Consider the following 14,323-nt stretch of genomic DNA (forward strand, 5'->3'; position numbering starts at 1 on the left):
TTTGGAAGTTGATGAGGATGAGGGAAGAATCCTAATTTTGGAAAAAGGCAATTATCACACCCCTCCTTAGGAAGGACAAGAAGGAGGATCCAAGTAACTATACGCTGTCAGTTCAGTTTTCCTGGAAAGGTTATTAGCCAGATCCTCTTGGAAGCCTTTTCTGAGAACATGCAGGACCAGTAGGGGACTGGCAAGAAGCAGAGGGCGAGTTGTGCCTGATGTGATGAGGTAACTGGTTTGGGGTTGAGGAAGAAACAGTGGAAATTAATTTATGTTCATTTTGAGCAAGGCTTTACAAGCCAGGATCAGTGGAATGATTTAAACCTTTTATTTCTGTAATCAGGAGACTTAATGAGACAAGGCCTTACAACCAGAGCATTCAAGTGCCCTTTCTGAATCCTGTGTTCAGGAGTACAAAATGCCACAGGAAGATTAAATAGCTTTGAAGGAAGTTAACTCCTTATGTTTGGCATACTTTAAGGTAGACAGACAAAATAGAAATTTCTTACAAAGAATAGAAAGGAGTTTTCAGTCCCCCAAAAGGAAATTGAGACTTTTTAGTTGCTCAAATTAGTCTCAAGAATTGTCAGAACACCTTAGAATGAGACTTTTGAAAATGAGGTTCTCAATGTTCTTGCTTTTTGAAGTTTTTCAGCAAAATACTTTCTGTGTCATCACACAGCAGTCCCTAACTGGAGTTCTGGAAGGCACTATGTTCTCATGAGCCTCTAATCTATTTTAGGGAGCTTCAACAGAAGAATTCTATTGCAAAGTGCTGTTCATTTAATATTTTTGCTCATGGATCAGCAAGTGTATTTTTCATGGAAATAGTTCCAGCCTTAAGGTTTTCTCTGAGTTTGGGATCTGAGGGCAGAAAAGGGGGAAGGGGAAAGAAAGACTCTTTTGGTTTTAGCTGGAATTTTTTTTTTAAAAAGAACAGTGATTTCTAAGAAAAACAAAAATATTATCCTTGACACAGCAATTTTCCAAGTCTCCAGTGCTGCCATGCTGTGCATGTAGATACTTGCTGCTTGCAAGTGGTTGAGGAGGTAGGAGCCCTGCTATAAAAACATAAATAGGAGCATCAGTAGTTGGTAACTTTTTGAGAGATGCTAATGGAAAAGGTTTTCTGACAAAGGAGCTCCTACTACATGGCTGTCCTAGAAACGGCTCAGATTACATTTGCTGGTGCTTGTGTTAAAAATCTTTAGTATGTGAGGAATATGGAAAATATTAGGAGAACCTGGTTTATAGTTGAAAGAGGTGCTGCCAAGACCAAAATGATGTAAAAAATATTGCTGTGGCCAGTGCTAACACCTTGGGTTATTGAGACTGATTGCTGCAGTCATGGAGGTCTCCATTTTGCCATCCTCTCTGTTAATTAAAATGTGTGTTGCATTCAAAGCAGACCATGAAATCAGTCAGTTGTTCATTTTCCTGGTTTCATCTTTTCCTTTCAGCAGGCGCTGTAGTACAATGGGTCCTTCCTGGGCAGCCAAACACAATAGGAAGCACACAGTTAGAAAAAGTCAGCCATCCTTGAACAATACCCATCAGGCAGCTTTCTTAGCTTATAAGAAAGAAGATCAAGAAGCAATTTGATTAGAGTGCTTTCGCAGGGAAACAAAACCAGATGCAGTCTTTTCATCCTAGTGCTGAAAGTCAGAACAAGGACAAATAAATGTGAGTTAAATTCAGATGCATCCAGACATAAAATGAGGTGTAGGTACAGGTGCTCCCTGTGCCATGATTCTTCCAGTGGGGAGACCCTCGAGGCTGGTGCTTGTCTGGAAGTGATGTTTTAGTCCAAGCAGAGTTATTTGGGTCCAGGTGAAAGCAGCGCAGTGAAATCTCTGAGAGCAGACTCACTGACCAAACAATCGAGGCTGTTGTTAAACTTCATGGTTCCTGGAGAAGTAATAAGAGCAGGAGTCTTTTCAAACACATTGAAAAGAAATATAAAACTTGTATAAGCAGATGCATTTAAATGCCTGTGGCATTTAGTGGTTTTGGTGTATCAGGTATTGCCAAACCCTGCTCAGCCAGCCTGCCTTTGCAGCAGTTTCATAGGGAAGCTGGGATCATAACAGTGCTCTGCACCTGAAAGGAACGTTTTCCCTCTTACATCATCTGTCCAGGTCTTTAAGGGTGTGTGAAAAGGTGGCTCATGAAGTCAGTCATGCATTCAGGTGAATGAATCCAGGATTGTCCTGGCACCAGAAGGGGTATCAGAGCCTGCCACCTTGCAGCAATGCTCATTCAGGTTTTATGCTGAGGTGATAATTTGGATTGCGACCTGAGCATTGTTGGACTGGGCTGTTCTCAGACCCCAGTTTCATTTGGGTTTCCCCTTTATAACACTTCATGTGCCACAGTTTCAAATCCTTTTCCTACACCCCTTTGTTTCAGAAAGAGCTGTCTGAATGTTTTAACTCTCTGGTCATATCTTTTTTTTACCACCTCCTCTTCCTCTCCCATATCTATCAGCAGCTGCTAGGAAACTGCGGATCTTAATACACTGACAAATGCTTTGTTTCATTTTTCCTGGTGACTGTATCTTTCTCTTTCCTTGCCTTCCATCCAGTAATCTTTCTTCCACTGTTGTTCCCTCTTTTTCTTTTGTTATGTGTTGCTTTTCCCTCCTCTGAGCACATTTGTAATGCCAGCACTGGGCTCTGGCACGGTTGTTTTTCGTGTTGCATTCCTCAGGATACGTAAGAGATGTTTTAAAAACCTTATCTTACTGTTTACAACAGCTTGCTGCTGCTGTTTAATAAATTACAGGGATAATTGGTTTTCCAGGGTTCACATCTACAATGTAGTACAGCAGGGATGTAACTGTATCTTTCTCAGCCATTTATCACTCAGAAACACTTCATATGAAACACTGAAATAAATTTTTTAGTGGCATAGCAAATTTAAGACAAACCTTTCATTGCAGGTTTCTGCTCCAAGCATTCCCTGCAGGAATCAGCTTTTAGGGCCTGTTGCTGCAGCCCTGTTAAATAACTCCAGAGACTCCTGATGATTTCCTCAGGTTTTGTGGTGCCCATGTCTCAGAGTGGTGAAGTCATCTGGTCCCGGGGTGGCAGAGATTGTTGTTGCACACAGATAATTCTTCACAATGAGTGTGTCCTGATAGCCACAGCTGGCACCATGAGTCTTGGGGATTGCTGGGAGCTGGAACATGATATTGGGAGCAGGAAAGATGGCAGTGGAGAAAACCAAAAGTGCGCTGGGGCTTTGAGAGGGCGGTGACCAGAAAGCTCTGCAAGGTATATAAGCATCTGATCATGGGTCAATACATGAAGAGACACTGCATCCCTCTCCCCAAACCTTTGCATCAGTTCACAGTAAGGGCTTGCTGTCCTGTGTAGTATCATCCTCACCAAGCCTACTGAGATTTTTTTCCTTCTCTTGCCATATCTACAGATATATCCAGTGTGCACATAGATTCCTTCCCAAATCATGTCCACACCTTCAATTTATTCCACCCTTTCCTTCTTTGAGTCCATCTGAAATGGAGCCACTAAAAAAAGCAGACCTGTTCTGTCTGCATTCTCAAGAGAGTCACTCCCAAAAGTCCCTGGGGAGGATCTCTCCCTGGCAGAGGAAGGTCTGGTCTGCAGCACCACAGGATTTTGCTGGATGGGTGATGTGGGATCCTGTACTCCTCCCTAGGTACAGGGGGAAGACGTACAGGGCGACCGTGAAGATCGTGCGCACGTCGGACCAGGTGGCAGATTTCTGCAGGAGGGTCTGTGCCAAGCTCGAGTGCTGCCCCAACCTCTTCAGCCCTGTGCTGGTGGCTGAAGTCTGCCCCGAGAACTGCTCCATCCACACCAAAACCAAGTACAGTGAGTATTGGGAAAATGCCTCTTGGTGCTGGCTGGGAACCAGAGAAGTAGGAGATGGTGTGTGGTGAAGAGCAGGAGTTATTTAATCCTGAGGCCACCACAGGTTCCCTTAAAATAATGTGCCAGAAAACTGTCCCTCTCACTCCATCCTGATACATCTGTTTGGTGGTGTGTAGTGAAGAACAGGAGTTGTGTGATATGTTAATACAATGAGGATTCATCTCATCTAAGAGCACTTATTTAATCCTGAAGCCACCACAGGTTCCCTTAGAATCCTCTAGTAGAAAACTGTCCCTCTCACTGCATCCTAATACATCTGTTTGAACGTCATCAGTTTTTGGAAGTCTTGAATTTTCTTCATATCTAAAGTTAGCACAAGGAGCGCGTAAAAGAAACCTGCAGTGGGAAGCTGAGATTTTAACTTGCTACATCTGAGACAGCTTTGTTAGGTGAGATGAATTCTCCTTGTAAAGAGTTTCTGACATACACACCAGCACAGGCCAGAACCACAGTGCTGAGGTGGAAGGTTTGAACGCTGACTCTCAGTGTGTTTGATATTTAAACGTGATCCTGCCTGTTCAGGAAGGCTGTTAAGTGTTCAGAGCTTTTTGTTGTCAATATTACTGGTATTACTAGCTTTTAAACAGGTCAGGAAAGTGGAAGTGAATGTTGTCCTTCTTCCACAAAGGTTGCAAAAAGCAGTATAATTGATCTAAAGCAATTCTCTTCAGTTTGGTGCCAGTAGAAGGAGGAACACGTTCAGGGGGATACTGAGATCCCTGGGGATGGGTTTCTGTAGAAATCTCCACCTGAGCTGGAGTCCTGGCTCCCACTGGTAGCAAATGGAGAGCTGGAGGAGCTCCAGCTGAGGTTGTCCCATCTCAAAGTTGATGGTTTATGTGACTGGTTGAATTTTTCCTCAAAACTCCATTGATTTGCTGAAAGGCTCATTTCATTTACGAACTTTGCCATGCATGCCAAGGGCCATTTTAGTTGTCCTGGGATACCCTTGCTGGTCAAGGACAGTGTCTTTCATCCCTAGTGTGTCAAAAGGCATTTAATACAAACATTTAATGTAAGGTCAGAGGATTCTCGCATCCTTAATTTCAACCTGGACCACAAAATAGTTAAAAGTAATAAAAACCCATTCCTTTGTACATGACTGAGGCTAGCTGGCCCTCTCCCCTCTCTGCTGAAAACTTTAGCAACTTTACCTCACACAGAACTGCATTGGATCAAATCTGGAACTTGTTGGCCTCTTTCCCTCCAAATCACTGCTCAGCTCTGCCTAAACACGTTGTTAAATTCTGAAGTCTTCATTCATCGTCAATAAATCTGGATACATAAGAGCTGTAACACTCTGTGCTAGTCCAACGTGACCTATTTATGCTGTACTTTTTTTTTCCAAATCAATGTATTTTAAAGTTTAAATTGCACTTAGAATACAGTCCTGAAACTGTAGCAAGGAGCAAGCCAAGGTTCCCTTCTTTGGATGGTTAAAGTTTTTAATGGACATTGTGCTTCTTTTCTCCAGCTTATTATTATGGGAAGAGGAAAAAAATCATTAAGCCACCAATTGGGGAAAATAACAACATGAAAAGTGGCCATGTCAAGCCAGCCAGACGCAGAAAGAGGCGGAAATCCATCTTTGTGCAGAAGAAAAGGAGATCATCAGCTGTGGATTCCAATGCTGCAGGCTCTGCAGAGGTTTGTGTCACACTGGATAAATCAGCAAAAACCCCTTGGTGCCTTCTGCATTTTCCTTTTGTGGGGCTTCTCAGCACACCTGAACACTTCCAGTTTCTATTTTGGATCCTTCCTTGCTGCTCTGTTCTTCTAAGATCAGACTGGTTTTATTGGGGCACTTTGGGGATTTTAACCTTGGCCATTTCAGAGGTAGCAAGCAGATTTTTTTGCTCCCACCTTTCCAATGCTCACTGGCTGACGTGCTCTAATATCTCTTCTATTTCATTTCCTTCCTTAAAAGCAGGCAGATGAGTCTGTTGGATGCTTTGCACAGCATTTAGCAGAGTGAAGGAGCTCTGTGATCCATGTCTAAGATCTCCAGATATTGTAATAAATAATAATAGCTCATAGCCATTGTGATTTCAAGGAATTTTATATATTTTTTTAACTATTCCTAATATTTTTGGCTCACAACATCGAGCCTTAGCATACAAGCAAATGGTTTGTGTCCCAAATACATGGAATTTGAGGGCTCAGTCTTTCCAGTCTGCTGTGTGATACAACAGGTTCTGAGCCTCAGCAAAGATTCATGTCCCAATTAAACCTGGAATAGACTTAGCTCTGTATGGGCTGTTTTCTGAGGGCTTTTCCCATGGTAGCAATAACAGAGCTCATGTGTGGTTTCACTTCCTCAGCTCAGTGCCAGTGATTGCTGCTTTGTGCAATGTGAAATAAAATTGGTTTACTTAAATTTACTGCACTTCAGCTAGAGTAGGTTATTTTATTCAGCTTTCAGTTGATTGCCTGCATCTTCATGGCTTGGTCCTCATTTAGGTGTAGTTCTGCTTCATTTCCTTAGATTATACCTGCTTCAAAGGAACTTAAACTTATGTTAAGCCTAAATCAACCATTAGCCAAGTTTTTCAGCCTTTCAGCCAATACAATTAGCTTTTTAAATTGCTCTTTCACTCAAGACCTGAGCATATGGCTTTGAGTGCCTGCTCACACTTGGATCAGAGATAAGCTGTCAAAGCCATTTGGGCAGGTTATGTATATATAAAGTTCAAAATGCACAGTTTCCATCAGTTGGTGAGTGTTTTTAAAGCCCTGTGTGACAGAAATAACAAGAATTTGATATAATACTTCAAATGGAACTTAGGGCTTCACCTCCAGCAGTTCAGTGTTGGGCTGAAAGCAGGGAAATCTGGGTGAAATCCTCTGTCCCGAGTTTGGCAGAAATATCACTAAAAGAGTGCTATCTTGAACATCTAGACCTTTTCAAAAGGCACCAACATTTCCCTTTTTTCAGGAACAATAACTCCCTAACCAGTTTGAAGCAATGTGAAAGTTTGAAGTCAAGTTTCTGATTTTACTTTATCTCAGTCAACCTGAATTTAATTGTATGCTCTTAGTATTTTCCGTTTCTCCTCCTGCACATCTGCAGCGTCACAGGTTTTGAGATACCAGCCCGGGATAGGAACATTTCATGCCAGATGAGTCATTGCTGTTGACCTTTAGTAAAAACCTTTGCTGGGTTCAGGATGTCCCCAGCAGGCTGCAGGGTCCAGATAGCTCAGTCCTCTCTGGGACAGACTGTCGGAGTTCCCAAGCAGTTCTCAGCCACGGGCAACCTTAGCAAGCTTAAGTGAGATCAGCTCTTTTAATAATTTTGTGATTCAGTGATTTTCAGCTCATTATGTTTTCAGCCCTTCAGCTTGTTAGGCGCCTAGGCAGGCAGACACAGGGAGAGAGAGGAGAAGGCTGTTTGGAGTTCCACAGCGATGTCTTTATTGAGTCTTCTGAGAAGGGTTCCAGTGACAGCTCTTCTACCAGAACAAGGCTAAAACAGCCCTTTATATAGGGTACAGGGGGATCAGAAATGGTCCAATGGCAAGGGTTAAAGGAGAGTGATCTGTAGGGTTACTGAGGGGTTCCAAAAGGCAGAAGAGGGGCCTCTAGCCTATTCACCACAACTTGGCATTTCCTTCTTTAGGCTTCTGCATGACACGGGGCCCTTGCGGACCCAGGGCCTGCTGCACTTTAGTTGAGAAGAGAAAAAGAATTTCCTGCTTTTTTTTCTTCTGCATTTTGTAACAAACCTAAATGTAGGGCTAATGCCCTTAGCGCTGTAACGAAAACTAGATAATTCAGCTAAAATAAATGTTAGCCCGGACCAGCACGGCCATGGGCGTGCAGTCTGCCCCCATCCATGCCTTTGGATCTGCTGCTGTGTCCATCTCCCAGGTGCTGTTTGAAATAAACACGGGCAGGAGACTTTTCTCCTTTTTAATGCCTTTATTAAAAGTGATCAGCTCAGGTGGGGAGAACCAACGGGTCGCGCTCATGCCACCGCTGCTCCGAGTAGTGATTCGGAAGAGGAGAAGAGTGAAGCTTTGTCCACTGGTCTGTGGGCAGAGCTGGGCGTTCCATCCTCACCAGAACATCGGGAAATCCCTTGTGTGTTTTTTGGCTTGACCTTCAGGGTCCTACCTCTAGCCGAGGTCCTCCTTGGCTAGGACGAGGGGCAAAAAATGGTCTCAGCATCTCTGCAGGCTCTGGACTTTGTTCCTCATGTCCAGACATCACTTTGATCTCTTAATTCTGTGTTGGCTTGTTGTTTTTGGAGTCTTTTTGGTAAGTTTGGTGGGGTGGCTTTCCCATGGCACGTTGGCTCTGAGGTCATTTGCATGCCCTCCGATGTCCCCTCCTTTCACTGTTCAAGAAAGGTCATCCGCCTGGCAGCAGGCAGGGTGGTACTGACAAAAAGGGGAATTCTTAACAATAGGGAGTTAATGACCAACTCTTAACAGTGATTGCAACATGAAGTGAACAAAGATCTCTCCTCTGCTAGCAACCAGCTCAACTTGTAACTCCGCAACCTTTTAAAAAAATGGGCAGCCTTTTTTTTACTCATAACACTGTGTGCGTGCAGGAGAGCGAGGAGGACGAGGCGGACGCGATGGAGGACGAGACGGGCAGCGAGGAGACGAGCTCAGAGCTGCGCGATGACCAGACGGACACGTCCTCGGCCGAGGTGCCCTCTGCCCGGCCCCGCAGAGCCGTCACCCTGCGCGCCAGCACCGAGCCGGACAGGCCCCCTGCCCCCGAGAGAGCCCGCCGCAGCCGCAGGACCCAGCCCCACTCCTGCAGCGAGGCGGACAAGGGCACGCCAGCCAAGGAGGTGAGTGTGTGTTTCATAGCACAGTTCCTCCTAAATGAACCTTCAGTGCTGAAATAAACACGAGCAGGAGACCTTTCTCCTTTCTAATGCCTTTATTAAAAGTGATCAGCTCGGATGGGGAGAACCGACGGGTGCCGCTGCTCCCAGGAGTGACTCGGAGGAGGAGGAAGAGTGCAACTTTGTCCACCGGTCTCTGGGCAGAGCTGGGGGTTCCATCCTCACCAGACCATCGGGAAATTCCCTTGCTTTTTGGTTCAATATTCGAGGTCCTCTGTCTAGCTGACATCCTTTAGGTTAGGGTGAGGGGTAAAAAGGCCTTGGCAGATACTAGATTCTGTTCCTCACATCTAGTCATCACTTTGATTCGTCAGTTTTGGGTTGGCTCGTTGTTTTAGTGGTTTTTGGCTGCGTTTGGTGAGGGGTCTCTCCTGTTGCATGCTGGATCCAATGTCATTTGCATGTTGACTCAATGTCCCTTCCCCTCCACCGTCTGGGTGCCATCCTTCAGGAAGCAGCAGGATGTCACTTGACAAAAGGAGGAATTCTTAACCATCAATGACAGGTAGTTAACAAAAATGACCGGTGATTACAATAACAAACAGTTAGAACTCCACCCTGGCAGCAGCTGGCCCAACCTATGAACTCTGCAACCTTTTAAACAAAATGGGCGCTTTTTCTACTCATAACAAGTGCCAAACTTTGCTGCTCTGAGGAGGGCAGCCCTGCCCTGGTTCTCCACTGTTGGACATCCCTCTGGCTGTCCTGGATGGCTCGAGCCCCTGCCAGGGGGCTCAGAGACCTTGGCACAGAGCCCAAGACCCCTGTGCCTTTGATTTTGACCCATGGAAAAAATTACTAAACTTATATAAGGATCTGCAAACCACGAAAGTTTAAGTAGAATGATATTTAGTTTGTCACAGGGTGAAAAGTAGAATTTTGGGGTTTTTAGAATGGTGTCCCAATATGGAGGAATTTGGGCGTGCCTTGTCCTTCTTTGTTCTTCTTCCTAGCCTCCATCTTCTGGGTGATGCTGGCACTTTTGGATTGATTTAAGGTAGAAACTCACTGTCTAACATAGGTGATAGGTATTGGGAAATTACTGTAAATGAAGTACATGTAGTTTTTAGAGTAAAAAGACAACACCGCCCTGAAGGCGGTCAGTGTGCCACTGACTGACCTGCTGGACAGACCTCAGCAGGTCAGGGAAAGAATGTTATAGATTACAAAGAATAAACAACCTTGAAAACCAGAACAGAAGAATCCTGACTCCTTCTTTGGTTGCTGGGCTGGGAAAGGAGACTCTCTTAAGACATCTTGGGGTCATCCTGACCACAGAGACTCCGAGACTCCACAGGAGGTAGTTTGCTTTATGATGTCACCCTTGAGCCAAGAATGACACAAGAACAGGCAAGAGACCCAATTGCAAGAGGAGAAAAGGAGGCCTTATTACAAAGGATTCTTCAGTTCTGAGGAATACATTCCACTGATACAATACATTCCACTTGATTGGCTAGTTAATAAAAAACACCTTTCTCACACACCATCGTTGTGAAGAACAGGGAAACAAAGTGAAAAACACCACCTGCAGATTGTTTGTACTAACAAGTTATCACATTCTTACAACTCCCTAAAAATTCTCACAAGCCACTGGGAGAAACGATTGCCATTTCTCTCTCCCTGACCAGCTGGCATCCACATGATGAAAACCTTTCTTTGTTATTTTTTCCCTTACAGGAAGTTAAGCAAGAAGAGGAAGAGAAGCTCGTTCTGGACAGTAACCCACTGGAGTGGACTGTGACTGATGTCGTGAGGTTTATTAAACTCACCGACTGTGCACCCCTTGCCAAAATATTTCAGGAGCAGGTAGAAATCCTTTTGTCATTTGTCCCTTTGTGTCTGTGGTGCCTGTTCATGTTACAGGACATCCCACCTTGCTGGCTGGGCCTGGGGCTTTGGTACAGAGACTATGACCAGACTTCAGGTCCATCAGGCCAAGTTATAACACCAATTTTGGCAAGGCATGAAAACCCTTGGAAACTTGAGTCAGAGCCTTGCCAGATCCTCAGAGAGTCCAGAAACTCAACAGCCTTGTGAAAAACCCTTGTGGAAAGCAGGAGCTTTAGTCCTTTCATGCCAAGGTCCACAGTGCCATACTGATGTCCCATAGGTAGGAACCTCAGTGTAAATACAGGTCATGGTTACCTGGTACACTCTAGGCTTTCTCCAGGCCACATGGGTTCCACCCTGTTCTAAAATACTGGCCTGAGAAGCAGAAAAGTGCTGCTTGAAGCCCAAACTGGCCGTCTGAATTTTGCCATTAACACCTAGATGTCCAAAGTGTGTAGACACCTAATTCCTCACTACGTTCCTCTGAAGATCTGCCAGTCAGGCCTTGGATGACCTAAATTTAGGAGATGCCAGTCTTCTCCCCATTAAGCAGATAGGTTTGCAGGAGCAGAAGCCAGTGCGCTTCATCTCAAGCCAGTGTGAGTGTGTACAATTTATGTGGAAAGAGCCGTTCCTTGGCAAATGAGTCGCAGCCACTGCCGAGGGTAAAGGGCAGCACTAACGAGCCGTAGTTAGGAAGAAACAAGCGTAGTGAATTAGTCAGTGGTGTGGCCAGCTGCTCATTGAACTGTCTCTGATTCTTCACCATGGATGACTCCAGCTACTGTGGCTGGGAGAAGATGGAGGGTGAGTCTGGAGCGAGTGAAACTCCGCAGAGCAGGATGGTGCAGTTGCTGTGTCACAGCGAGCTCCAACCATTTGTTAACCAGCCTGGAGCAATGCCAGGGCTTGGAAGCCAACCCTGTCTCTCCTTTGCCAGAGAGTTTTACAGTGGCTTGAATCAAACACAGATGATTGGAGCTTTTCCTTGTGAAGCCCTGGTGCAATGGTCTGTGCCATCAACCTTCAGTGGAGGATGGACTGAGCTGTGGACAGTCTGATCAAAGCAGCAATTCAGGTGTCTAAATCCTCCTTCTGAATCCTCCTTCAGCCTCATCAGGGCTGTCCTGTGGAGTTTATGTTGGCTGTGAGTTGCTGTGCATAGACTCTGATCCTCCCTGAAGGGTTAAAAACAGTTTTGTGGTCTGATCATCTCTGTCTGTTAAAGAATAAAGAGAACTTGAGCTCTTTTATTAAGAAGAGGATCATGAAGCCAACAGAGGTTCCCAATGAAATTGCTCATCCAGGGTACCGGTTCATGGAGTTTGGTGCATAGTTATGCTTGGGGGAAAGACATGACCTGCAGAGGTCCTTTCCAGCCTACACCATTCTGGGATTGTGGAACATTAGAGATTGCAAAGGCTTTGGGTGGTCCAGGCCCCTCTCTTGGTCATGCAGCAGTGGAACAAGGCAGGTCCTGGGTGTACCTGGGTACAGGGCATGAAGCGAGGCAGACATAAACCTGTGCTGAGCAATATCCTGGCCAGATGAGGTAGGGAAAGGGTCTGACTTGGCAGTGGAACAACATCAGTTTCTCCATTCAGCTCCCTCCTGTGTCTCCTGGTGTCTCTCTGCAGCCTGTCCCCTGTTTCAGTTCCTCAGGCATAAAATGGACTGATCAGATCTCTGTGGACACTGCAGAGGTTCTTCAGGTGATCCCTCATTTCAGCAGCTGGGAGGCTTTTCCCAAGCTGGGGGTTAAGGTGAGAACCTATGAAGAGACACTAGACAGCTTCTGAAAAATCGTGTTGTATCTCAGGGAAAGGAGATGGGCAGTGTCGAAGTGGGAGAAAAAAGCAGAGGATAAAAGAACTTAATTTTTAGGGCAAACTGCCCTTCTTGTTGCTCCAAACTTGCTTATGCGTTCTGCCCTCCAGAGTCCTCAAACAAACCCATTTTCCCTGTTTCTTTCCCCAGGACATCGATGGCCAGGCCCTCCTGTTGCTGACTCTGCCCACGGTGCAGGAGTGCATGGAGCTGAAGCTGGGCCCAGCCATCAAACTGTGCCACCAGATCGAGAGAGTAAAAGTTGCTTTCTATGCACAATATGCCAACTGACTGCACTTCTGCATTCCTTCCTCTCCTCCTCCTTGCTCCCCGTCTTTTTTACCATTTCAGCTTGTTCAAGGGGTTTTCTTCCCCCGTATCCTTTTCTTTTCTGGGAACAAGTGGAATTGGAAGCACTGGGAGTAATCCGTAGGGGAAAAAAAACAAACACAAGAAGAAACGAGCTACAAATGGAACTAACTTTTCTGTACTTGTAAAGCACATGGCAAGACTGCTGGCATCTCGTCATGAGCCTCTCCAACCCATTGCCCAGTGGTGCAAGGCCAGCATGGATCAGGTGATTTGTCACCAAACCAAACCTACCAGTGGCAGACACATTCCCAAGGAGAAGGGTCAGACATTTCCAGGTGGTCATGGTTTGTCTAGGACAATTTCTGGACATGAACATTTCTTTCAGACAGCTCTGGCACTCTTCTTTCATATTGAAATGTAAGTCATTATTTGTAGGATTACCTGGGGTTTAACTGCAAGTTTGATCTTGGTGATCTTGCAGTGATTTTTTTTTCCTTCCACCTCTCTGGTTTTACAAAAGGAAAAAGTGTTACACCAGGCATATAATGGTTATTCCTGACTGAATTTTGAAAGGGGACTCAACCCATGGTCTCTGTGATACCAGACAAAATTGCAGTGGACTGACAGGGGTGACACAAGACCTGGTGGGGCAGCAGCACACCCTGAGCCATGCTGGCTCTGCACAATCAGCTGAATATGTCTGTGATGGGATCTGTACAGTGCTCCATTCTTTACAGGAACATGAAGGCTTTCATAGTCAAAATCTTAACTCCAAGTCAATTTAAAGGCCTGTCTTTGAGCCATAAGGTGACAGCAGACTGGGATCAGGGACTCCTGCTGACCCCTGTGCTCAGAAGAGCCTACTGACCAACACCAGGCTGCAGCTGCTGCATTCTCCTTCACTGGTTTCCTTCTTAAATTCTTTGGAGAAGAGGGAGGACCTTCAGATAGAAATACATCCAGATCTTGCCCAGAGGGTGTTTTAGGCAAGAAGCATTGACTCTGCCATGCATCACTTGGGAATTCCTGGCTTACCTTTCAGCAAGTTTCCTGATTTGTCCCTGAGGAATGGGATTGGTGCAACTGCTGCAGGCTGGACCAGGTGCTGAGACTTCATCAGAAATGTTCTTACATGGGAGATGAACAGGACTGGATCTGTTCTCAGCTGTTGCTTTGTTCTGATGGTCTTCTTCACGTTTTAATTGTTTCAAGGCAGTATTAGTTGCCTCTGCATCAAATGCTGGGGTTTTGTTCTTCAGAAATCCAGAAACAGGGTTCTGTAGTGGGGCAGATGTTAAAAAACTGGGGTTTTGACTGGATTTCCTGCTGACAGTGAAATGTGTCAGTGCAACTGATTTGATAACTACTTTGGATCCCTCTCAGGGTCCCCTGAAAGTGTTGCTCAGTGTTTCACCTCTGAAGACTGAAGGATTGCACCCAGCCAAATGAGAGAACAGCTGAGAAAATCAGGGAGGCTGCTTCTCCCAGCCCCTCCTCACTTCAGCCCAGTCCTGGTGTTACATCTGTCAGCAGGAGACAGCTCCTGGGAGGATTCTGTCAGGAGAACTGGTGC

At 45.4% G+C, this 14,323-nt stretch overlaps 1 protein-coding gene across 2 annotated transcripts in view; it reads left to right on the forward strand.

Moving 5' to 3' along the window:
- SFMBT2 (Scm like with four mbt domains 2) overlaps window positions 1-14,051 on the forward strand; it is a 111,707-nt gene extending 97,656 nt beyond the window's left edge. For both annotated transcript variants that reach the window (XM_030960763.1, XM_030960762.1), the window contains exons 17-21: window positions 3,682-3,857; window positions 5,392-5,564; window positions 8,476-8,724; window positions 10,459-10,587; window positions 12,589-14,051. In XM_030960763.1, the coding sequence (XP_030816623.1) occupies window positions 3,682-3,857; window positions 5,392-5,564; window positions 8,476-8,724; window positions 10,459-10,587; window positions 12,589-12,729 (868 nt within the window). In that variant the 3' untranslated portion in view covers window positions 12,730-14,051. The remainder of the gene's footprint in view (window positions 1-3,681; window positions 3,858-5,391; window positions 5,565-8,475; window positions 8,725-10,458; window positions 10,588-12,588) is intronic.
- Window positions 14,052-14,323: the final 272 nt, after the last annotated feature.

Source organism: Camarhynchus parvulus, chromosome 1A (genome assembly GCF_901933205.1).
Source record: "Camarhynchus parvulus chromosome 1A, STF_HiC, whole genome shotgun sequence".
NCBI lineage: Eukaryota > Metazoa > Chordata > Aves > Passeriformes > Thraupidae > Camarhynchus > Camarhynchus parvulus.